At 35.9% G+C, this 27,426-nt stretch overlaps 1 protein-coding gene across 3 annotated transcripts in view; it reads right to left on the bottom strand.

The window, feature by feature from the left end:
• The window catches only part of ATM (ATM serine/threonine kinase), a 127,434-nt gene that overhangs the window by 33,588 nt on the left and 66,420 nt on the right, over window positions 1-27,426 (bottom strand). For all 3 annotated transcript variants that reach the window (XM_057490683.1, XM_057490685.1, XM_057490684.1), the window contains 9 exons: window positions 25,765-25,942; window positions 23,178-23,259; window positions 20,626-20,781; window positions 11,649-11,736; window positions 4,386-4,474; window positions 4,184-4,286; window positions 3,504-3,652; window positions 2,033-2,137; window positions 433-552 (listed from right to left, as the gene is read on the bottom strand). In XM_057490683.1, the coding sequence (XP_057346666.1) occupies window positions 433-552; window positions 2,033-2,137; window positions 3,504-3,652; window positions 4,184-4,286; window positions 4,386-4,474; window positions 11,649-11,736; window positions 20,626-20,781; window positions 23,178-23,259; window positions 25,765-25,942 (1,070 nt within the window). The remainder of the gene's footprint in view (window positions 1-432; window positions 553-2,032; window positions 2,138-3,503; window positions 3,653-4,183; window positions 4,287-4,385; window positions 4,475-11,648; window positions 11,737-20,625; window positions 20,782-23,177; window positions 23,260-25,764; window positions 25,943-27,426) is intronic.

Raw genomic sequence — 27,426 nt, 5'->3', positions numbered from 1 at the left:
TTGTCTTTTTATGTCTGGCTTATCTCAATACCCTCTAGGTGCTCCATGTTGTTGTAAATGGCAAGATTTTACTCATTTTTATGGCTGTTGTATATTGTGTGTGTATATGTATGTGTGTGTGTATATATACACATTGTGTGTGCATATATATGCATTTCTATATGTATATATATACACCATGTCTTCTTTATCCATTCATCTACTGATGGTCACTTAGGTTGCTTCCATATCTGTTACAACACTTCTTATTTCTTGTCATTTTGATACCTGCCATTCTAACTGGTGCAAAGTGATATTTCATTGTGGATAACTTAAATCTTCATAAAAGGAAAGAAAAAAACCTACTGCTGGTCTCTATTTTTATTTTTCAAAGTGACTATTGGTAACAGAAAAACTGTACTTGAGGATTACAAGGTCATATGAATCACATACCTTGAGAAAAGCTCCCCAATGTTTTCAAGCTCTCCAATGGCCTGCAATCTGCTAAGTGTGGGGTAGAGAGAATACACAGACTCGAGGCTGTCCTTACACAACTCTTCCACTTCCTTTACTCTAGTGGCAAAAAAGACAAAAAATACTTTGAAAAATAAGAAGAGGTTTTCAGGAAGTTCAAAGTTCAAATTCGTTATTAAAGAGCTGTCATTCTAGGCTTTGATGTTGATCTGGGCCTACTAATTCACAAGCACCAGCAGAATGCTGTGGAACTAAAGTAAGTCTTGAAATCATGCAGAACTAGATCTAAATCCTATTTTTGCCATTCATGGCAATGTAACATTGGGCACACTATTGGATTCTTCTGGACCTAACTTTTTTCACCTCCAGGATTAGTTTAAAGATTAGAGAACACATGGAAAGAGAATAACAAAGTAACTAGAATATAATAAGCACTTAGATGGTAGCAAATATTATTTCTGTAATTAAAATACAGTATTTAATAGGTCACTACTATTAAACAAAAAACAGTGAGTTACATTTGTTCAGCCTGTTATAGTTAAGCACTTTCTTGTGCATTATCTCATTTGTGCCTCATAACAAGCCTTTAACTACTGAATATTAGTCACCACTTTATAGAAAGAGCACTAGTGTTAAAAGAGAAAAACACCACACAACTACTCGGGGAGACAAGGTGAAAACTTTCAGTATACTGGCATAGGAAGAGAGTAAAAGAGTGGGGAATCAACAAGTCTTTCCTGAGGGTTCAGCATAAAGAACAGACCTGGGGTTCCAAAGGGAATTTCCTTTTTTAAAGGAAAGAATATAAGTTTTTTTAGCATGATTTATTCATTTTTGAAAATGTTCTTTTTCTTTTTTTAATTAAAGTATCATTGATATACAACCTTAATATGGTTTCACATAAACAACACTGTGGAGGAAAGAATATATTTGTACCACATACATAAAGAAAAAGGTATTACATATGTAAAAATAAGGTAACAATTTATGTTGAGTACCTAACATATGAGCATGCTCCTACACCTAAAAGAAAAAAATAAAAGCGTAACTATTAGCACTACTTATATGTTAAATGTAAAATAAAAGGTAACTATTAGTACTATTTATATGTTATATGACTGTATGTGTGTGTATACATACATGCATATATATATATATTTGACAAATGCACATTAAAGAACTCTCTAATTTAAAACATGGAAAGTATTGTTTCAAGATACAGAAAATATGTCAAGATAGGCAAATCCACAGTTCTTATGAAAACATGGTTGCAGAGGGTAAAACTCATCTGAGTATCCATTTTTCAGATGTGTTAAAGCTATAAAATGGTTAATAACTGGATATTGCCTCTTCCTTTTGCACTGTTTGAATTTCAACACTGATTGGGTGAATTATTTATTACACAGGGTTTTTTTTGAGAGGAGGGCAGGAATGACAAGGAAACAGTCTCACCATGGCCACCAAGTCTTCTCTCTTCACCAGTGTAAATCCTTACATTGAAATTATTCATAAATTTTTTCAAAAAAAGAAGACACGACATTAACTGTTAAAATACAATAACTCTTTGTTTTTATAATACCTGGCATACTTGAGACTCTCATAAAATGTAGAGAATTCTCTATCTCTTAGAGACTGCAGAGCATTGTACAATGATTCGTGGTAACTGGCTCCTTCTATTCCTTTGCTGTGAGATAATTTTTAAAATGAAAAATACAGTTAAAAACAGAATATGCATACATAAAGAATTTCACCAAAAGACAAAATCTGAACACTAAAATTAAGATTTTTTCCATTTAAAAATGCATCTCTAGAAATTTCGATAAGAAATACGAAGAATTTTGTTAGTTATTTAAATTCCTCAAGCAGAAGTACATTTCTCAGATATTTTGCCTAGTCTAAGTATGCTATATTCTCATTTATTTATTCAACGAACACTTAATATATGCCAAGCATTAGGTACTAGATGCACAGAATCCATCAGTGGACAAGTCATATCAGGTCATTATTCTTATGAAGTTAATGTTGTGGTTTGGAGCAGATTAAGAAAAATATCAAGTAGGTGGCAAGGAACATGCAGAGAATTAAAATAGAATAAAAAGTAGAATGACTGGGTAGCTACTTAAGAATGGTTGATCAGGAAAGGTTTCTCTGAGATGTAACATTATTAAACCAGAGTCTGAAATGACAAGAAACCACACACATAATAACAGGGAAAAAAGAAGATACATTTAAAGCCTATAGGTAGGAACAGGTCGGCCTGATGGAAAAACATGGAGGTCTATGTGGCTGAAATGTAGTAGGCAAAAGGAAAAATATGGTGATTTATAGAAGCAAGCTCATAGGATAAAATGCTTTAAAAACATGAATGCGTATCTCTAATTTTACAGCAATCTAATTAGTCTGAAATTTGAAAGATACTTCATTAGTGAAAACCTTTTTCCTCTGGTGGTAATTAAATACACAATTCACATTTAATTTTTTGCTGTTTATATAATCAAGACATTTTACATAAATACAAATCTTTCATTAAATTAGGGGATTGGCTTTTCATTCGGAAAACATGGTGATCTTTCATATATGTTATAAACATTACCCGATGTTAATGACTTAGTAGTATTTTTTATAAAAGAATATATTTCATGAAGATAAGCAGTCTTTTGTGTACCATCCAGTCAATAAAAGTGCTATCTGATTAACTCAAATGTCTCCATCAGGGATTGGGAAGGGGGGTGCCTGTGTTCTTTTTTGGATTTATAAACAATAAGCAAGAAGATTCTCATGAGAAAATACATTTTATATTTCTATTTTCAAATGTATCTTGAGGGTAGGGGTGGAGTTGCCTTAACAGACAAAAAAAGAGTGAAATTCAGGCCTCAGTACGTTAACTGCTTATTGCTATCTTATTTTAGCATTTAGGCATTAACTACAGTTTGCATCACCTACAAAACATAAAAAACAAATCCTGTTACTTTTATAGAGCATGAGAAAAAGTTTATTGCTTATAACTAGGAGAAATAGGCAAAAAATATATATGTATCAAAAGTTCTTACTTGACAGAAATGCAGTGGTCCCACTGCATATTCCTCCAGGCTGCTTGGTAATGAAGTTCCTGTAGGTCAGCAGACCACTCTTTATTTTCATGATCTAATCCTTTTAAGTACATAGAAAGAATATGGCAGAGTCCCAGATTCTGTAAGGCCTGAGCAGAAGTTAAAAAAAAAAAAGAATAGCAAACATGACAAGTAACTTAAAACAATTTTTAGTTCACAATATAGCACTTAAAATTCCAAAATATTGTTTAGTATGTTCCCACAAAACACAAAGAGCTCAAAGGACTCTAATATTTGACGGAAGAATGACTGAGGAATATTAGCCATAACAGAAATGATAGCTTCTGACACCAATTCTAGTGCAAACTATGAGAAATAGTTTATAAGAGATTTTCCATGTTAAGGACTTAATTAACTACCGGACACACTGTACACAGTTAGGAAATGTCTTCTTACTGTTAACTAGCAAGATTATGATCAAATCCACACTACCTTTTAGGTCAGTGACCTGTCCAATTTACCTGTGTATCCCTCCGAGTTTTTAGCCCAATGCCTAAAAAATTGGAAACTTTCAGTCTTATCTCTAGAGTTTATCTGGCTGTGTAACGACTCCACCGACATACTGAAATAATCTTAGCACTACACAAGTAGTGCTTTACCAAAGCAGAAATAGCACATACCTGAATTATTCCTGCCTGGCGTGTTGAGGAGGCGATTGTTGTCTCAAGGTCATATGTTACTAGGGCTTTCCCCCACATTGCTTCATGTTCATATGTTCGTAGTCTACAATTGAAGATTTTCAAAACACCTTTGAGTTGTACATGCATGTAACTCCCTCACAAGTAGAATTAGTACACCATTATTTACAAAAATGCAATTTACCTAGTAAGAGGTTGTAGCATTTTCCCTCCACCACAGCCATAAAGACTATCTGGCTCTCCTATACTTCTGTAGATTTCTAAGAGTAGATCCTACAAAAATGGAAACCACAAAAATTAGGAGAAAAAAATCACCTTAGGAAGTTAGCAAACTGGATTATACCAATACCTACACGTGACTGCCAACTCTAAAATGTTATGCTATAAAAGTAAAATATGATATTGAAATATCTACTAAAGAATCAGCAACACAGCAAACTCATCCCAGACAACAGAACGGTTGTGATTACCTAAAAATTGCCAACCATTTTCTGAATTACATAAGAAATAAAACCTAACATACAGGATTTTAAAACATGCAACAATAATCATAAAAACAAAAACCCCATCAACAGCTACACTGTACATGGGAAAATGATGTTCTTGAAAAAACTGAATTTGGTAAAAATAAAGGTCATGAGTTTTTTCTGAAAGAAAATTCAAAATTGCATTATTCCACAATTGGTAAGATGTGATATGGATAAAGAAATGCTTTGAAGACTCAAATTTTTGTTGTAAAATTTACATAGGAAAGATGCTTGTTTAAATTGATTCTGATTAAAACCATGTTAGTAAAACAAAAAATGAAATAGAAAAAAATAGAAAATTGACTAGGTTAAAAACTGTATCACTTAGAAAACTGAAAAAGCAATTTAAAAGTCATAATGGTGCTTGCTCCAGAGAGTATTTTCTAAATAAAAATCATTGATGTTTACATAATTCTACAATTCTAGTTTATTCTGTTCATAAGTCTGAAATCATGCCCTCCATTTTGGACCATTCAGTACCTAAGCCTACCACGGGGCCTGGTACACAAAAGATATTCCAAAAACTCAATAAAAAAGAGTAAGACTATAAAGAGACAAAAAAGGGAAAGAAAAAAATCAGGAGAATGGGATCAAAAAGGTACACAAAACATAATTCAAGCAAGGCATGGCTGACGGACAGAATCAGGTGGAAAAAGTCATCCCAGCACACTCAGCCCATGTTAATGAAAATTAAGGGAAGATACTGACTGAAAGGTGCCTAGCAGACTTTAAAATAAAGTTTAGGGGTGACATTCTCAAGTGCTAACTCAGTAGAGAGACAGGAAGAGAAAGAAATGGAGATAGCAAAGACAGACAACTCTTCATAAAGTTTGGCTGTGAAGGAAAAGGAGAGAAAAAGGATGATATTTAAGAGAAAACAAGAGAAGCAGTAAATGGTTTTGTGTTAGTTTGAAGGAGAATGTTTTCAATAGGAGAAGTGTGAAAATAAACATGCTGAGAGGGAGCACAGCACAATGAAAAATAAATTTTCTGAGAAAGAGTTGATGAAAAATAACGCACTGGAAAGATCAGTCTTGGACAGAAAGAGAAACTGTTTCTCTACTTTAACACGAGGAAAGGTTACAACGAAGCAGGCGCAGGCAGGTTTCCATGTCTGACAGTGGGATGTGATACCAGGCAAGCTGAAAGCAAAAGCAGAGAGAAAAGACCAGAGGTTTAAGCAAAGGTGGAGTAGAAATTGTTATTTCACAGGAATGAACTGACTAAAGAATTTCATAATGGACCAATTTAAAACAGACATTAAAAAATTTATAGAGGACTGGCTTAAAGATGGCAGCATGAAAGGTGAGACAGAGACCTCCTCCCATAACCACATATAATATGAAAATATAGCAAATACATCTACTCCTAAAAGAGCAACAGGAAAGAAGGCTGCTGCTGGGGAAAAGAGCAGACCTCACGGAAAAGGGTAAAGTGCCAAAACCGTGATTCAGGAGGACCCAAGCCCTAACCGCACCCCAGCTGAGCAGCGGGAGTAAGAGAAACGAAGCACAGATGGGTGGAGGCCAAGGCCTGCTGAACTCCCAGCTCTGGAGATCTGCTCTGGGAGGACGAACCTACATTACATGGTGCTCTGGAGATCAGCAGGGTTGGGCAGCTAATAATGGCAGAATACTTGGAGAGACTGAGATTCCAGTTCCTTGTGAAGAACAGGCTCCCACAGTAAGCCGCTCTGCGACAAAAGAAAGGCGGGCAGTCTGAGAGACTTCCACAGCTGGAGGGTTGCTACAGGGGCAAGGATTGCACAGAGCTTGCTGCTCAGGAGAAAGGACAGTGGGAAAAAATTGTCACGATGCATTCAGCCCAGCAGGTTGGAACTTTCAGGAGCATCAGGTGCTCCATCCCCATGTCTGGCAACATAGCTCTGAGGCACCTCACCATGATATGCAGCCTGACGCTCCTTCCTCCCGGCCAGCAGTGGCTTGCAAACCTGCTACCGCTGCCACTGCGCCACGCCAGAAAGAGGATGGCCCTGCATATGGCAGCTACAAGACAGAGCATAAAGCCCCTCCTTATGCAGTAGGCCCACTGGCGCTGGCAGTGGTGGCAATCACTGCAGCTGGGAAGCAGGAAAGAGCACTTTCCCACCAGCAGGCACTATTGCAGCTCACCTGCAACACCTGCCATTGCTCAAGGTAGTCAGAGGGCAGCCCCACCTACAGCACCTATGGGGGCCTATTGAAGAAGCTGCTCCTACATGTGCAGCTCATTGGCCATAACAGTGAAGCCAGGCACTACAACCAGGAAACAGGAAGGAGCTCTCTTCTCCAGGCAGGCACCAGCACCACTCGCCTGTGATGCCTGCCATCACCCCAGGGGTGGAGCAGCTCCAAGGAGTAGAGCTTTTGGACACTAGAGGGTGTCGCCTACACCATGCTATTACTACAAATAGGAAATGTGAAAAGAACCTAGTACAAAGCAAAATCTCACAAATACCAGAAAGAGGACCAATTAAAACTTAACTCACCGATTTCCTGAAAAAGATTTCAAAATAAAAACCATACACATGCTCACGGAGCTACAGAAAAATATTCAACACCTCAGGGAGGAATTCAAGAAAGACACAGAAACTGAAAAATACAGTGTCTGAAATGAAACATACAATGGAGGGATTTAAAAGCAGATGAGATGACATAGAGGAGACGGTAAATGAAATAGAAATTAGAAAACAGGAATACAAAGAAGCTCAGGCACAGAGAGAAAAAAGGATCTCTAGGATATATTAAGAGAACTGTGTGAACAATCCAACAAGAATAATATTCACATTATAGGAGTACCAGAAGAACAGAGAGAAAAGGGGATAGAAAGTATCTTTGAGGAGGTAATTGTTAAAAACTTCCCCAATCTGGCAAAGGAGATAGTCTCTCAGGCCACGGAGGTGCACAGATTGCCCAACATAAGGGACCCAAGGAAGACAAGATCAAGACACATAATAATTAAAAAGGCAAAGATCAGGGATAAGGACAGAGTATTAAAAGCAGCCAGAGAGAGAAAAAATATCACCTACAAAGGAAAACCCATCAGGCTATCATCAGACTTCTCAACAAAAGCCTTACATACAAGAAGGGAGTGGCATGATACATTTAATGACATGAAACACAAGGGCCTCAAATCAAAGAATACTCTATCTGGCAAGATTATCATTTAAATTTGAAGGAGGAATTAAACAGTTTCTAGGTAAGCAAAAGTTGAGAGAATTTACCTCCTACAAACCATCTCTACAGTGTATTTTGGAGGGACTATAGATGGCAGAGTTCCTAAGACTAAACAGCTGTCACCAGAGGAAATAAAACCACAGTAAAGAAAGTAGAACAGTTAACTACTAAACAGATGCAAAATCAAATCAATTACCCACATAGTCAGCCAAGGGATAGACAGAGAGTACAGAATATGATACAAAATAGGAAGAAAAAGGAGGAAAAAATAAAACCTTTAGATTGTGTTTGTAATAGCACACTAAGAGAGTTAAATTAGACTCTTAAAGATAGTAAGGGAATTACCCTTGAACCTTTGGTAACCACAAATCTAAAGCCTGCAATGGTAATAAATACATACCTATCAACAATCAAACTAAAGGTAAATGGTTTGAATGCCCCAATCAAGACATGGAGTCACTGAATAGATAAAAAAACAAGACCCGTCTATATGCTGCCCACAAGAGACTCACTTCAAACCCAAAGACATACACTGACTAAAAGTGAATGGATGGAAAAAGAAACTTCACGCAACTAATAGGGAGAAAAAAGCAGGCATTACAGTACTTGTATCAGACAAAATAGACTTCAAAACAAAGAAAGTCACAAGAGACAAAGGACCCTACCTAATGAGAAACGTGTCAGTCCAACAAGAGGATATAACCATTATAAATATCTATGTACCCAACATAGGAACACCTATATATGCAAAACAAACACTAAGAGAATTAGAGGGGGAAACAGAATGCAAAGCATTCATTTTAGGAGACTTCAACACACCACTCACTCCAAAGGACAGTTCAACCAGATAGAAAATCAGTAAGGACACAGAGTCACTGAATAACATATTAATTAGAACAGATGGACCTAACAGACATCTACAGAATATTAAACCCAAAAGCAGCAGGACACACATTATTCTCAAGTGCACATGGGACATTTTCAAGAATAGATCATATACTAGGTGACAAAAAGAGCCTTGGTAAATTCAAAAGGACTAAAATTGTACCAACCAGAATCTCAGACCACAAAGGTATGAAACTAGAAATAAATTATGCAAAGAAAACAAAAAGACCCACAAAAACATGGAAGCTTAACAACATGCTCCTAAATGATCAATGGATCAATGACCAAATAAAAAGAGATCAAGCAATATATGGAGACAAAAGACAACAGTAAGTCAACACTTAGCAGCGAAGGCCATGCTAAGAGAGAAGTAGGTTGCCAAACAGGCCTACCTCAGGAAAGAAGAACACTCTCATATGAATGGTCTACACTCACAATTAATTAAACTAGAAAACGAAGAACAAATGAGGCCTAAATTCAGTAGAAGGTGGGACATAATAAGGATTAGAGCAGAAATAAATAAAATCATGAAGAATAAAACAACAGAATCAATGAAAGCAGGAGCTAGTTCTTGAGAAAATAAAGAAAACAGATAAACCCCTAGCCAGACTTATCAAGAAAAAAAGAGAGTCTACACATGTAAACAGAATCAGAAATGAGAAAGGACAAATTACTATGGATACCACCAAAACACAAAGAATTATTAGAGAATACTATGAAAAATTATATGCTAACAAATTGGATAACTTAGAAGAAATGGAGAACTTTCCAGAAAAATACAACCCAGAAGTGGAAAATCTGAACACACCAATTACCAGCAACGAAATTGAACTGGTGATCACAAAACTACCTAAGAACAAAACCCCTCGACCAGATGGCTTCACTGCTGAATTTTATCAAACATTTGGTGAATACCTAACACCGATCCACCTTAAAGTTTTCCAAAAGTTAGAAGAGGAGGGAATATTTCCCAACTCATTCTATGAAGCCAGCATCACTCTAATACTAAAACCAGGCAAAGACACCACAAAGAAAGGAAACTATACACGAATATCCCTGATGAACATAGATGCAAAATACTCAACAAAATATTAGCAAACCAAATTCAAAAACACATCAAGAGGTTCATCCATCATGATCAGGCAGGATTCATCCCAGGGATGCAAGGATGGCACAGCATTTGAAAATCCATCAACATCATTCACTATATCAATAAAAAAGGACAAAAATCACATGGTCATCTCCATACATGCTGAAAAAGCATTTGACAAAATTCAACACCCATTCATGATAAAAATTCTCAACAAAATGGGTAGAGAGGGCAATTACCTCAAAATAATAAAGGCCATATATGACAAACCCACAGCCAAAACATACTTAACAGTGAGAAGCTGAAAGCTTTTCCTTTAAGATTGGGAACAAGACAAGGATGCCCATTCTCCCCACTTTTATTCAACTTAGTTCTGGAGGTCCCAGCCACAGCAATCAGACAACACCTAGAAATAAAGGGCATCAAGATTGGCTAGAAAGAAGTTAAACTGTCACTGTTTGCAGATGACATGATATTGTACATAAAAAACCCTAAAGAATCCACTCCAAAGCTACTAGATCTAATATCTGAATTCAGCAAAGTTGCAGGATACAAACTTAATACACAGAAATCTGTTGCATTCCTATACCCTAACAATGAACTAGCAGAAAGAGAAATCAGGAAAACAATTCCATTCACAACTGCATCAAAAAGAATAAAATACCTAGGAATAAACCTAACCAAGGAGGTGGAAGACCTATACCCTGAAAACTACAAGACACTCATGAGAGAAATTAAAGAGGACACCAATAAATGGAAATATATCCCATGCTCTTGGGTAGGAAGAATTAATATTGTCAAAATGGACATCCTGCCTAAAGCAATCTACAGATTCAATGCAATCCCTACCAAAATACCAACATCATTCCTCAACGAACTAGAGAAAATAGTTCTAAAATTCATATGGAATCACAAAAGATCTGGAATAGCCAAAGCAATCCTGAGAAGGATGAAAACAGCTGGGGAATTACACTCCCTGACTTCAAGCTCTAGTACAAAGCCATAGTAATCAAGAAAATTTGGTTCTGGCACAAGAACAGACCCATAGGTTAATGGAATAGACCCACAGACCAATGGAACAGAATAGAGAGTCCAGATATCAACCCAAGCATATATGGTCAGTTAATATACGATAAAGGAGCCATGGATATACAATGGGGAAATGACAGTCTCTTCAACAACTGGTGTTGGCAATACTGGACAGCTACATGTAAGGGAATGAAACTGGAACACATCAAACAACAAATGCTGGTTTGGGTGTAGAGAAAGGGGTACCCTCCTACACTGTTATTGGAAATGTAAATTAGTTCAACCATTGTGGAAAGCAAAAACGAAAAAGAAAGGTGGAGGTTGTCAACTGGACTATAGGAACTAAAGGGATATAACAAAATGTAAGGAGTGAACTTTAATTAGATCTTTATTGGAAACAGTTAGGGGAATACATTTCTGAGACTCTTGGGAAATTTTAAATTATGGCTTAGATATTTGATAATTTAATGATTTAATTTTTCCGAACTGCGATATGATTGGTTATATAAGATCCTTATTCTTAGGAAATGCTTGGTTAATTTTCAGTAGGTGAAATGTCATTACATATGCAACTCAAAATCACATGGTTCAGCAAAATATATATCATATCAATATATGAACACCTGTTTAATTGAGGTGGTGGTATATAATCTTGTAAATTTGTTTTTGTTTGAAACTTTTCATAATAAAAATTTGGAGGAAAATAAATTATCACAAATAATAGGTTTCATAAGATTTACCTGTAAACTTATTCCAGTTTCTTCTTTGCTTTTTTCACTCAAAGTAGAAATAGTTGGACTTTCGCTTCCTTCTTCAAATGCAAGAGTTCTGTTTGTCACAAGAGCATTTCTTTTCATGAAAATATACTATTTTGAAGTTGGTTAATACATATACTACAGACTTTGCCAAAAAAGCTAACAAAGGTGACTAGTAAGACATAATGAATAATTTGTACTTTAAAATATAATACCATTTAGGTCTAGAATGGAAAAAGAAATTTGCAAATGTTAGTTCTTTGAATGAGAGAATTAATTTTAATGACAATCTCATATATGGGATGGCAATATACAAAAATATGCTTATTAATAGAGACAGGTCCATTTAAAAATAGAGCAGATGCCTCCCAATTCAGTTCCTAAATGTCCTGCCATTGTTTTTTACCTGAAATTAAACCTCATTAATATTCACAGGCACACAAATTAAAATCACACTAACATACCACTTAACACCTGATAAATGACAAAAATTAAAAACTGAGCTAACTGATAAGTGTTGAGAAGAAGCAGATCAGTAGGATCCACTCAGACCCAGGATTATAAAACCTATACATGATAGTCAGAATTAGAACTCAGGTTTGTCTACTCCAAGATCTTAGCTTTGAACCATGCATTTATACATAAGATATTCAGTCATATAAGTAATTTCAGTTCTAAAATCATGCCAGGTACACAATGTCTATGAAAATAATAATCCAATGAATCAATAAATACTATTATAATTTACAGTGCCTCTATTACTTAGCAACATAACCTTAGTCCAGCTTCTTCTTTACTTTTTTACTCAAACCATTATTAGCTGTACTTTGGCTCCCATCTTCAAATGTAAAGCTTCCTACTGATCCACTCCCTCACAAACTACATTCCTAACAGGTATGCAAATTGGTATAACCACTTTAAGAAACAATTTGGGACTACCTTATAATGTTGAAAATTTGCATAACCTGCAACCCAGTAATTCTACACTTCAATATACATCATCAACATGGGAATGGGTAAATGAATTGTGGCATATTCTCCCATGGTTCATTAGGTGGCAGTGACAAATTAAAGAACTACAGTAACATACAACATAGATAAATATTATGAAATACAGACTGAACAAACAAGTTGTAGGAAAGGATACACAAAATTTCTCATAAAGCTCAAAAATAAAGAAAGTGAAACTATATTTATCGGTTCATTCCGGTTCATATTCATATGAGAAAAACATCATCCAAATCATCCAAAAGGATGGTAAATATAAAATCCAAGAGAACATTTCCCTCTTGGAGGGAGCACAGAGGGATGACAGACATCACTGGTTGACATAATCGTACTGACAATACTCTATTTTGCTTTATAACCTTTGTATGTAGATATCACATCTATTTTCCTTATTGGCAAGTCACAGAGAAAAAATTTTGGCTTTTAGAGGAGAAATTTGGAAAATAGTGGAAAGCAGGAAACATAATATTAGAGGTTACAACTCTGTAAGTCCAAAGCTGTAATTCACCCAGGCCAAAAACAGCCTTGCCAGGATTTCCATCAGGTGCTGCCTTAGGGATGAGGAATACTAAAATCCTGAAGGCCGGGAACTGACCACTGTGGTCTAAACATTTGAGGGAGTTTTGATTTCTAAAAAATTATGAGCATTAATTTTGAAATTTTATTCTTTCTCAGGAGCAAATGAGGTAAAACTTTATATGTATTCCTGAATATCTACTATGAGGCATTTTGCTATTGAATAACATAAATAGGAAATGAGAGCAATTCATTTTCTTGACATGACAGTGTTTGTAAACTGTTGATCTGTATTTTGCTTACACTCTATTTTACCTGTACTTTCATGATCACTTTACTTTTCTAATTTTTTAAAATTTAAGTATAGTTCAGATACCATATTATATTGGTTTCAAGTATACAACATAGTGATTCAACATTATAGACTTTATTAAATCCTCATCCCAACTAGGGTAGTTACTATCTGTCAACATAGAAAAATGTTACAGAACCAATGACTCTAATTCCTTATTTTGTACTTTCTCACCCCAGTGACTAATTTATATTATGATTGAGATTTTGTGCTTCTTTATCCATTTCACTTATTTCACCCCTCCATCCCAATCCTGCCCCTGTGGTAACCACCAGTCATTTCTCAGTGTCTATAAATCTACTGCTGTTTTGTTCATTTTGTTTTATTTTTAGATTCCACAAATACATGAAATCATATCGTTATTTGTCTTTCTCTGCCTGGCTTATTTCAGCTAACATAATACTCTGCTAGGCCTACCCAGGTTGTTACAAATGGCAGGATTTCTTTCTTTTTAATGGCTGAATAATAGTCCATCACATATATGGGCTTTGCTTGCTTCCATAACTTGGCTACTGCAAATGTAATGCAGCAGTAAACAAAGGGGTGCATGTATCTTTTCAAATTAGTGATTTTGTTTTCTTCAGGTAAATTTGTAGAGGTGGAGTTACTGGGTCATATAGTATTTCTATTTTCATATTTTTGAACACTGGTGTGAGGTGGTATCTCACTGTGGTTTTAATTTGCATTTCTCTGATGATTAGCGATGTGGAGCATCTTTTAATGTGTCTGTTGGCCATCTGAATTTCTTCTTTGGAGAAGTGTCTGTTCAGCTCCTCTGCCCATTTTTTAATCAAGTTATTTTCTTTTAGGTTGTTGAGACACATGAGCTCTTTATATATTTTGGATGTCAACCCCTTAATGGATATGTCATTTATGAATATATTCTCCCATGCTAGAGGATGCCTTTTGTTCTACTGATGGTGTCCTTTGCTGTACAGAAACATTTTACTTTGATACAGTCCCACTTGTTCATTTTCGCTATTGTTTCCCTTGCCTGGGGAGACATGTTCATGAAAAGTTGCTCATGTTTATATTTATATTCAAGAGAGTTTTGTCTATGTTTTCTTCTGAGAATTTTACAGTTTCATGACTTATATTCAGGTCTTTGATCCTTTTCGCGTTTACTTTTATGTATGGAGTTAGACAGTAATCCAGTTTCAATTTCTTACATGTAGTAGCTGTCCACTTTTGCCAACACCAGTTGTTGAAGAGGCTGTCATTTTCCCATTGTATATCCACAGCTCCTTTATTGTATAATAACTGACCATATATGCTTGGGTTAATACCTGGAGTCTCTAGTCTGTTCCATTGGTCTATGATCTGTTCTTTTGCCACTACTGAATTGTCTTGATTACTGCGGCTTTGTAGTAGAGCTTGAGGTTGGGGAGCGTAATTCCCCCTGCTTTATTCTTCCTTCTCAGAAGTGCCTTGGCTATTCGGGGTCTTTTGTGATTCCATATGGATTTTAGAACTATTTGTTCCAGGTCATTGAAGAATGCTGTCAGTATTTTGATAGGGATTGCACTGAATCTGTAGACTGCTTTAGGCACGATGGCCATTTTGACAGTATTAATTCTTCCTATGCCAGAGCATGGGATCTATTTCCATTTATTAGTGTCCTTTAATTTCTCTCAAGAGTGTCTTGTAGTTTTCATGGTATAGGTCTTTCACTTTCTTGGTTAGGTTTATTCCTAGGTATTTTATTCATTTTGATGCAATTGTGAATGGAATTGTTTCCCTGACTTCTTCTAATTCATCATTAATGTATAGGAATGCAACAGATTTCTGTGTATTAATTTTGTATCCTGTAGCTTTGCTGAATTCACTTATTCTAGTAGTTTGGGAGTGGATTCTTTAGGGATTTTTACGTACAATATCATGTCAACTGCAAACAGTGACATGAAAGTTTGACTTCTTCCTTACCAATCTAGATGCCTTTCATTTCTTTGTGTTGTCTGATTGCCATGGCTAGGGCCTCCAGTACTATGCTGAATAAAAGCGGGGAGAGTGAGCAACCTTGTTTCTCTGTCTTAGAGGAAAAGCTTTCAGCTTCTTGCTGTTAGGTATGATGCTGGCTGTGGGTTTTTCATATATGGCCTTTATTGTGTTGAGGTACTTGCCCTCTAAACCCATTTTAATGAGAGTTTTTATCATGAATGGCTGTTGAATTTTGTCAAATGCTTTTTCAGCATTTATGGAAATGTGATTTTTGTCCTTCTTTTTATTGGTATACAATGATGCTGATGGACTTTCAAATGCTGTACCATCCTTGCATCCCTGGGATGAATCCCACTGGATCATGATGTATGATCCTCTTGATGTTTTAAATTTGGTTTGCTAATATTTTGTTGAGTATTTTTGCATCTATGTTCATCAGGGATATTGGTGTGTAGTTTTCTTTTTTTGTGGTGTCTCTCCCTGGTTTTGGTATTAGAGTGACACTGGCTTCATAGAATGAGTTTGGAATTATTCCCTCTTCTATTTTTTGGAAAACTTTAAGGAGAACGGATATTAGGTCTTCTCTAAATGTCTGATAAAATTCAGCAATGAAGCAATCTGGTCCCGGAATTTTGCTCTTGGGTAATTTTTTGATTAACAATTCTATTTCATTCCTGCTCATTGTTCTGTTCAGATTTTCTGTTTCTTCCTCGGTCAGTCTTGGAATGTTGTATTTTTATATAAAGTTCTCCATTTCTTCTAGGTTATCCAGTTTGTTAACATATAATTTTTCATAATATTCTCTTATAATTCTTTATATTTTGGTTGTGTCTATAGTGATTTTTCCTTTCTCATTTCTGATTCTGTTGATGTGTGTAGATTCTCTTTTCTTCTTGGTAAGTCTGGCTATGAGTTTACCTATTTTGTTTATTTTCTCAAAGAACCAGTTCTTGGTTTCATTAATTTTTTCTGTTTTTTTATTCTTCTCAATTTTATTTATTTCTTCTCTGATCTTTATTATGTCCCTCCTTCTAACTTTGGGCCTCATTTGTTCTTCTTACTCCAGTTTCAGTAATTGTGAATTTAGGCTTCATTTGGGATTGTTCTTTCTTCTTGACATAGGTCTGGGTTGCTATATACTTTCCTTTTAGAACTGCCTTCACTGCATCCCACAGAAGTTGGAGCATTGTGGTGGTGGTGTTATATGTTTCCATATATTGCTTGATCTCTGTTTTAATTTGGTCTTTGATCCATTGATTATTTAGGAGCTTGTTGTTAAGCCTCCATGTGCTTGTGAGCCTTTTTGTTTTCTTTGTACAATTTATTTCTAGTTTCATACCTTTTTGATCTGAGAAGTTGGTTGGTACAATCTCAATCTTTTTGAATTTCCTGAGGCTCTTTTTGTGGCCTAGTATATTCTGAAAAATGTTCCATGTGCACTTGAGAAGAGTGTGTATCCTGCTGCTTTTGGGTAGAGTGTTCTGTAGATGTCTATTAGGTCCATCTGTTCTAATGTGCTTTTCAGTGCTTCTGTGTCCTTACTTATTTTCTGTCCAGTTGATCTGTCCTTTGGAGTGAGTGATGTGTTGAAGTTCCCTAAAATGAATGCATTGCATTCTATTTCCCCCTTCAATTCTGTTCGTATTTGTTTCACATATGTTGGTGCTCCTGTGTTGGACATAGATATTTATAATGTTTATATCCTCTTGTTGAACTGACCTGTTCCTCATTAGGTAGTGTCCTTCCTTGTCTGTTGTTACTTTCTTTGTTTTGAAGTCTATTTTGTCTGGTACAAGTACTGAAATGCCCGCTTTTTTCCCCCCTATTAGTTGCATTAAATTTATTTTTCCATTTCTTCACTTTTAGTCTGTGTATGTCTTTGGGTTTGAAGTGAATCTCTTGTAGGCAGCATATAGATGGGTCTTGCTTTTTTATCCATTCTGTAACTTTGTCATTTGATTGGTGCAACCAGTCTATTTACATTAACGGTGATTATTGATAGGTATGTATGTATTACCATCACAGGCTTTGGATTCTTGGTTACCAAATGTTCAAGGGCAGCTTCTTTACTATCTAGCAGTCTACTTTAACTCAATTATTATGGTATTATAAACACAGTCTGAAGGTTGTTTTTTTTCTCCCTTCTTTATCTTTCTCCTCCACTCTTAATATGTTAAGTGTCATATTTTGTACTCTTTGTGAATCCCTTGACTGACTTTGGGGGTAGCTGATTTAATTTTGCAATTAGTTAGTATTTAGTTGGTTTACTTGCTTTGCTGTGGTTTTATTTTCTCTGGTGACAGCTATTTAGTGTCAGGCACACTTACATCTAGAGTAGTCCCTTTAAAATACACTGTAGAGATCATCTGTGGGAGGTAAATTCACAGATCTTTTGCTCCTCTGGGAATTTTTAAATCCCTCTTTCAAATTGAAATGGTAATCTTTCCAGGTAGAGTATTCTTGTTTCTAGGTCCTTCTGTTTCATTGCATTGAATATATCATGCTACTCCCTCTGGAGTGTAAGGTTTCTGTGAGAAGTCTGATGACAGCCTGATGGGTTTTCCTTTGTATGTGATCATTTTTCTCTCTCTGGCTGCTTTTAATAGCCTGTCCTTATCCTTGATCTTTGCCATTTTAATTATTATGTGTCTTGGTGTTGTTCTCCTTGGGTCCCTTGTGTTGAGAGATCTGTGGACTTCCATGGTCTGAGAGACTATTTCCTTTCCCAGATTCGGGAAGTTCTCAGGATTATTTCTTCAGAGACACTTTCTATCCCTTTTTCTCTGTCTTCTTCTTCTTCTGGTAACCCCACAATGCAAATATTGTTCTGTTTGGATTGTTCACACAGTTCTCTTAATATTCTTTCATTCCTAGAGGTCCTTTTTTTCTCTCTGCCTAAGTTTCTCTATATTCCTGTTCTCTGATTTCTACTTCATTCACTGTCTCCTCTACCGCACCTAATCTGCTTTTAATTCCCTTGTTTCAGTTCTGTTCTCTCCCTCCTGTATTCATCCCTTAGCTCTTGAATATTTTTCTGTAGCTCCATCAGCATGCTTATGACTTTTATTTTGACTTCATTTTCAGTCTCACCGAGCCTTCTTTCTGGAGTTTGAGGGATTCTGGATTGAACAAGTTTCTTCTTCCTTTTCATAGTACTAGAGCGATGGGAGTTGTCGCTGGAGAGTGGCGCACATGTCAGCTGGGAGGACAAAGTCCCTTCGCACTTGCCAGTTCCTGTGCCTGTCTCTGCTGGTTAAACATGCACAGGGCACAGCCTCTCAGTTAATACCCTAAACTGCTGTGGGCAGGGTGGCCCTCAGGATGGCCTCAGGCAATGGCAGGGGTCACAGGTGAGCAGCGCAGATTCTGCCGGGATAACTAAGTCCCTTTGTGACTCCCAGTCTCAGTGCCCGTCTCCACTATCTGTGGTCAACTGCGTGCAGGGAGCAGCCTCTGGGGCAGGGCTGGTTAGCAGCACACAGGGAGAAGCCTCTGCATTGAGCTGTGTAGTTGCTGTAGACAGGGCTGCCCTCCAGCTGATCTGCAGCAATGGCGGGGATAGCCGGTTTCCATGTAGATGCTGGTGGGGAGGAAGGAGAGGCAGGCTGCTTATCACAGTGAGGGGCCTCAGGGCTGCTTTGCCAACCAGGGTGATAGGGTGCCTGAGGCTCCTGAAAGTTCCCAGCCTGTTGGGTTGAGTGTGCCAGGACAATTTTGTCCGCCTGTTCCTTCTCCTAAATTCTTGTCCCTTTAGCGGCCCTCTCACTGTTGAGAGGTCTCTTAAAGCACCTGCTTTTCTTTGGTCCCAGAGCAGCTAGTTGTAGGAACCTGTTCGCAGTCTTAGTCTCAGACCTTGCTTTTAAGCCCCTCTCATCTCCAGAGCACCATGCAATGTGGGTCTGTGCTCCCAGGGTAGATTTCTAGGGCTGGGTATTTAGCAGTCCTGGGCTTCCACTCCCTCTCTGCTCTGATTCTCTTCCTCCCGCCAGTGAGCTGGGGTAGAGGAAGTGCTCGGGTCCCGCAGGGTTGTGTTTTCTTACTTTACCCTTTTCTATGAGATGTTGACTTCTCCCAGATGTAGACTGGCTGGTGTAGTCTTACTTTTGGTCACTCTTTTAGGAATAGTTGTAGTATTTGCTGTATTTTCAAAATTTTGTGGTTTTGGGAGGAGATTTCTGCCACACTACTCACGCCACCATCTTTTCTGCTTCTCCATATTGTAGATTTTTAAAAACTTTTTTCTATTTAAAAGTAAAGGTAAACTCTAACCAGAGAGTAAGAAATCAGTCCAAGTCCATTAAGTTATTTCTATTTGGATGAGAATTTAAATTCTGTTCCCTGGTTTTCCACCATCTGAAAATGACACTGCTTCCAGCTTAATGACAGTCCATAGTAGAAATTATAAGTAGCAAGCATGAGAAATGTATCAACATAATATGTCTTTGCTATTTCAATTCTGTAATATGAGTGATTCTATGGTGGGAAAGTGAGACTAACTATAAAAACAAACACTACGTTATTTCAAATGAATAAAGACTAGAGGAGGGTAGTTGGGATAATAATGACTGTGTTTTACTCTTCAACCTTCTTGGCTTTTTATTTTTCACTATGATGTGGGACAATAATTTTACTAGATTCTTATTAGAGTTCTATCTCAGAGAGAAAGCAAATTAAAGCAGTAGAAATAAAGGCATATAACAAAGTAATGAAAATGATTTAGTCAAATAAATGAGTTATATTACTTTATAATCAGTGAGTAAAATAGATCTTGAATAAGGAGGGATTACTGGTAAACCTAATTTAACTGAAATCAAGAAATCAGTCAACCATTTGACAATATTTACCAATTACTTATATTAAGTTCCCAAAGCTACCTGCCACGGGGGAATACAGAGAAAAATAAGTATGGTCTCTGTCCTCCAGGAGTTTGCTCTCTGGGTAATTTTTACAATTCTTAAGTAATAAATATTTCTACTTCAGAGCAGAATTACTTATCTCTTTTTAAAATATGTATTATGATTTCACTTTAAAAGACCAGACACTTTCATCTAAAATATCTTTTAAATGAGGGAAGTGGGAGTAAAACCAACCTTTAATATATACCTTTATTGAAACAATGTCAAGACCAAAGCTTCAAAGCTCCATTACCTTTTCTCTTGATCATCCATGCTTTTCTTATCTGCATAGATTTCTGCATAGAGCAATGCTGTAAAGTGAGCCGCACAAGACTGAGCTACCTTGGCAACTTCTAGGTAATTCAACTCCAGCCAGAAAGCATCATCAGAAACTGTTCCTAAAGAAGGTCTAAGGAAAAATTAAATATAAAGTCATGTCAATATCAAAAGAAAAGTATGTTGACACAGTGGTAGCAAGTTCAAGTTAAAAAGAAAATTACATTCAGTATTAGCCATAAAAAAGAATGAAATGCTGCCACTGACAGTAAGGATGGACCTAAAGGGTATTATATTAAGTGAAATAAGTCAGATAAAGACAAACGCCATATGATTTCACTTACATGTGGTATCTAAACAAATAAAACAAAAGAACAAAAAAAACAGAAACAGACACATTAATACAGAGAACAAACTGGTGGCTGCCATAGGTAGGAGGGAGTGTGAAATGGATGCAGAGAATGAAGAGGTACAAACTTCCAATTATAAAATAAATAAATCACAGAAGACTATACAGCATAGGGAATATAGTCAATAATACTGTAATAACTTTGTAGATGGTAACTACACTTACCACAGTAAACATTTTATATTATATATAATTGTTAACTTATTATGTTGTATATACACCTGAAATTAACATATTTTAGGTCAACTATACTTCAATTTAAAAAATTAAGAAGAAAACTACATTCGAATAACCAAAAAATCCATTTCTCCAATATATAGCCACAAACATTCTAAAATAACATGGCTGAAGAGCCCTATTTCTCACTTTCTGGAGCACAAACCCTTCAGTTTGATGAAAGCTATGCACTATCACCCCATACAAATCTGGGGTTCATACTTGCCCTCCACCAAGAGATTAATGGATTATAGTCGAAGAACAGACTGCAGAGAGAATAGCTAGTAACACAAACAGAAATCTTTTTAAATGAACAATTTAATGAAAAACATTGTCTCTTCTAAGACACTTACATATTTTGCCTATTTCTCCTTAATTTACACCTAAGTTAAGATATTTAATGAAAACCTTCCACTGTCACAGAGAATACAAATAGGGACTCTGTGGCATCTTATTACACTGATGGGCAGTGACTGCAATGGGTATGGGGAGGGACTCGATAATAAGAGAGAATGTAATAGCCACATTGTTTTTCTTGTGAAACCTTCATAAGAGTGTACATCAATGATACCTTAATAAAAAAAAAAAAAGAAAAAGAAAACCTTCCACTGTAATAGTAGGTCTGAATTGAATTGGAAGGGACCATAGATATTATTTATCTCTTTCAAAACTAACATAGAGATGTGTTAAATCAGTGGTTAAGAGCACTGGTTTTAGAAGAGGATACAGCTAGGTTCAAATCCAGCCGATCACCAACTACAAGCTGCATGATCTTCAGCAACTTTCTTTAATCTTCATTTTCCTCATTTATAAAACCTGGGGAAAATATATATCTAAGAGTAACTGCAATGATGAAGTAATGCTTAAAAGCTGATGAACAAAGTGCCTACCAAATAGCCAACACTTAATTGTAGCTATTCTGAGAAACCTGAAGTTTGGAGATCAGAAATCTTTTAAGTACCACACTTGGAGTTGCACTCAAACCCTTACCCTTCATTCTACATCCTTCATATTCTCTCAAGGATCTTCTTTAAGGTCTATGAAGAATGAAAACTGAATACAGAGAATTTTTATCTTCTCCAAGGCCTGCCAATATCATAACCATTCTACCTCAATGATAAATCTGAAGTGAATGATTCAAAGGTGAAACTGCCTCCCAACACCAAGAAAAGAGATGCTTCCACCGCTATAGTTAAAGCTTCTTAAGGGCTTTCTTAGAAGAGGATATTGTACAAAACAAGGAGAATCAGCAACTTTCCAACCACCTTAAAGGTCTCACATTTCTTTTCTAAGAATGGAGTGGGATGGTCATTGGGGGATACAGAGAAATTAATTTTTAACCTGTAAATGCATTTTAAGGACTTTTCATTTTTCTCCTATCTCTCACTCCCATTCTTCATCAACCACTGCCACCACCATCGTATGTACTCAAGACATCAATTCCTACCTACCTACAGGCTTATTATTATGTTATTTCTTCAAAATTCTGCTCAACTCTGAAGCAGTACAGAACAGTCAGACTGCCCAGTCTATAATTCCCACACTCATTGTTAAAAATACCATGAGAAATAATAATAGGAACAAAATACTGTATTGTAGAACAATTTATCAGAATCAAAAAAATGAACACTGCCATAATCCAATATTACTACACAGACCATAGATTTTTGAGGACCATGGTACCCTGTAAAGAAATTTATATCTTAGAAAGTTCCTGACATTGATTGTTTCCAAGTGCCAAGCTAAACATGGATTACTACAAGAAGGTCCATATTGAGGGCATCACACAAATTAAATAAAGCGCCTTGCAGCAGCACCACCCAAACTAATGTCAAAGTTCAGCCAGCAGTGACCAGCTACACTGCTAAATCCCCAAACTCAAGAAACAACATGCATTTCATTACCTCTTTTGTCTCCTCATGTAGTCCACAACAGCAAGCATTGTTCTTTGTGATTTTTTCCAGCATCGAAAGAAGGGCTCAGACTCTGACAAATAAAGAAAAAAAGATACCTCCTCAGTCCCAGCCAGGCAGATTTGCTTAAGCACTTTCTTTCTCCTGTTGGTGTGTCTGTCGCCCTCTGTACTCTAAGATTCTGCAGGGCAGTGCCTAGCACAAAACTGGTTCTCAAGAAATATGAATTTATAAGTGGAATTTAATGGTATTCCTTTTAAAAAAAAGATTGTGCTTAATAAAACTGAGTATTTAATTGAATTTTTATTTATATCTGAAAAGGACTAATGCATTGATTCAGTAAATATTTATCTAGGATCTTTCATATGTTAGGCACTCAGTATCCAACCATAAGACTATTTCTAACCACATAAAACTAAATGACCTGCCTGACAGACAACACGGTGTGATAGTGCTATGGTAAGGCAATTTTAGAATACCACAGATGCATACAGAAAAGAGACAAACAAGAACAAGAAAAGTTTCACAGCAAAAGTGGTATCTGAAAGAGGAGGAATAGTCCATCAGGAGAAGAGAAAGGAAAGTGTTCCAGCTAATAGTAACTCTGTCTGAGATGGCTGGAACAACAAAGAAATTGGAGAATTTAATGAAAGAATTTCAACTGTGCTGGACCACCGAGCTACAAAGCAGTAAGGATCCTAGAGGCAGAGAGAAATGGATGGACTGACATTAGTTATAACAGAATCGGCAGAATTTGATAATCACAGGAGACCTGTGGAGAGAGGTTTTTGGCTTGGGCAACTGAATGCCATTCAATGAAGAGGTACACATTAAGAGAAGTAGGCCAAGAGAAGAGAATGAAAATGATAAGTTTACCTTCAGAAAGCTGAGTCTAAGATGCACATGAAACAATTAAGTGAAGGCAGTGACACTAACAGCAGAAAAGATACACCACTTAATCTGACGGAAATTTATGTCTACTTTATTTTTCAATAATAGAATTTTACATGTAAATTTAAATTTTCATTTAAGGCAATAAAAATATTGGTACTCTACACAAAGAACAAAACTGGCTGACTTCACCTTTCAATTGTAGCATAAATACGTATGTACAAATGATAAATATGAAAAAAATTTCTTGGCCATGTTCATAATGAACTGTCAGTATATGTATATTATAGGCAGTGATTATATTAAACTTGGTAATAAAGTTGTTCTTAATATTTCTTTAAATTACATAATATTTAAAGTTTAAATGTTTACTGGTAACTATGAATCACTTACACTGTTACTTCCCAAATTAAGGATAGGAAATACAGTCTGTCTAGTTTGCAAAATCTCTGAGAATTTTTCTTTTAGGAATTTCAATTCAATGATCTAAAGAAAATTCATATAAGCATATGAATCATTCACATTTACATGACCAACTTATAATCTAGTAGGACCACAGAATGGGCATCTGAATCTATGTTTATAATTATGTTCTTTCAAATAGGTTGTAAATACTGTTAATCAATAGAAAAGTACGTAAAACAAAACAAAATGAGGTCTAAATAACATCACAGTAATGTCAAATTAAGGTTGTAGTAGTAAAAACAAAAGAACAATTAGTGGAATCACATGATCAGAACCTATGTAAAAAGTGACTAGAATCATAGTTAAGGATGGGAAGAGCAATTTAGTTGCAGCAAAATACCACCTGAAATCAACACTTTTCTTAAAATTGTACTGGTTTTAGGAAAAGTAAGTCGAATTGTACCTAGTTTTGTGTTTGCAAATAAAATACATTAATAACATATGTTTAAGACAATAAGTTAACACAACAGATGTGGTAGTTTTTTCCTTTTTTTAAATTTAGGTTTGAAAAACTAACCCATAATGCGCCCTCAACTATGCACCTATGTATTTTATGTACCCAATTTCTGGTGTATATTTCTCCTGTTATAAGCTCTTAGCATGGGAAATACTATAATGTATGGAAAAAAAATAGGTTAAGAGAGTAATCTAATTTTTTCCTGTTAAAAAACTGGAAGGATATATACCAAATGTTGACTATATATCCTAGATCATACTATTATGGTAATTTAATTTTAAATTTATGCTAATTTTTCTCTATTTTCTACAATAAATTTTCTGTAATAAAAAAGGTGCTTTTAAAAAATGAATTGACCAGAACTTTAATATGAAAATTCCATCATATGTCCAGCCTCATGACTATAATATTTGGTTACATTTGTCTGCTTTTTCCATTGCTAGAATGTAGTGTATCTTATTCACATCCATATTGCCAGTGACAAGCGTAGTGCTTGACACATACTGAATGCTTAATTAGTTGTTCCATTATTACTAAACAAAACTTACAAAGGGAGTACCACTCATCAAGTTTTATTCTAGGTGCTTTACATACATTATCTCATTAAAAACTTGCTGCAACTTTTATCTCCTTCTACAAATGAGAACACATATTTAGAGGTTCTGGAATTAAGCCTATAGAGCATTTTGATGGGATTCAAACAAATCTATCTTTTTCTAGAACTGAGACGTTACTAGTATAAATGCAAGAACTTTAACAGAATACCTGAATCCAAATTTGCAGGGATTGTGGATTGGCTCGTTTGTGAGACATGTCTGAAACAGTTAGTGAAAAATCCCTGAATATGTGTAGAAAGTAGCTTTCTCCATGACTCATTTGTATCTTGGAGTAAAATATCATGAATCAAGTATGGAAGCACAGTCTGACAAAAGTCACTTTTCACCTAGAATATACAAACACACCCAAGCAACAGTATGAGTAACATATATTTTACTTAAAATTTTCATTGTTACTGACATATTAAACTTCCAAAAAAATGACAGTTTTTTGCTCAAAATAGAAATACCATTTGACCCAGGAATTCCACTTCTAGGAAATTTACCCTAAGAATACAGCAGCCCAGTTTGAAAAAGACAGATGCACCCCTATGTTTATCACAGGACTATTTACAATAGCCAAGAAATGGAAGCAACCTAAGTGTCCATCAATAGATGAATGGATAAAGAAGATGTGGTACATATACACAATGGAATATTATTCAGCCATAAGATGAAAACAAATTCTACCATTTGCAACAACATGGATGGAGCTAGAGGGTATTATGCTCAGTGAAATAATTCAGGTGAAGAAACACAAGTACCAAATGATCTCACTCATCTGTGGAGTATAAGAACAAAGAAAAAACTGAAGGAACAAAACAGAAGCAGAATCACAGAACCCAAGAATGGACTAACAGTTACCAAATGGAAAGGGACTGGGGAGGATGGGTGGGAAGGGAGGGATAAGGGTGGCAGGGGAAGAAAGGGGGCATTACGATTAGCATGTATAATTATCATACAGGAGAGGACATGGGGAGGGCTGTGCAACACAGAAAAGACAAGTAGTTACTCTACAGCATCTTACTATGCTGATGAACAGTGACTGTAATGGGGTTTGTGGGGGGGCCTTGGTGAAGGGGGGAGTCTAGTAAACATAATGTTCCTCATGTAATTGTAGATTAATGATACCAAAAAAAAAATGACAGCTTTTTTGACATCTGTCAAGAACTCAACATACTGCTAAAAAACAAAATACATGTGTACCAGATAGTGTTAAAAAAAAAAACCAAACTAACTTAGAACACCTATGCCAAATACATGATACATTGTAATTGTTTATTTCCAATCTAGGCCATTTGTTTATAATGAAACAGAATACTGCTTACAAATGGAATTATTATGCCACTATTACAATTAAATTCTCATAGTTGAAAAGTGCTACTAATAATGAAAGCAGCTTTCTAATTTGATGTAAGGGAAAATGGGGATCAAAGTTTAAAAGTTGAAAATCTGATTTTTGTATACTTTCTATATTCAGTGAAGAGCTACAACAGTCATGTTTAAATTTTTTTTCTTAATAAACCCCAATTTTGGGTATAAAATTTGGGTATTTGTGGTATACTCCAAGTGTAGAAAAGTGCTTTAATACATGTGGTACCTTAAAAAGGTACTCAACCTTACCATCTTCATATATTCACTACATACCATACACACAAGACAGACTGTAGATCGCCATTGCCACGTTTTTCTTTTTAAACTGAAGACAAATCAAAAAGTCCATTTTGGAAACAAAGCATTTAAGGAACTAGGAAATGGGGTGTGTGTATGTATGTATATATGTGCATGTATACACACACACACACGTATGTAATATTGCAACATTTTATCT

Source organism: Manis pentadactyla, chromosome 13 (assembly GCF_030020395.1).
Source record: "Manis pentadactyla isolate mManPen7 chromosome 13, mManPen7.hap1, whole genome shotgun sequence".
NCBI lineage: Eukaryota > Metazoa > Chordata > Mammalia > Pholidota > Manidae > Manis > Manis pentadactyla.
The sequence above is the reverse complement of the archived record's forward strand: the minus strand, read 5'-3'. Positions and strand labels throughout refer to the sequence as shown.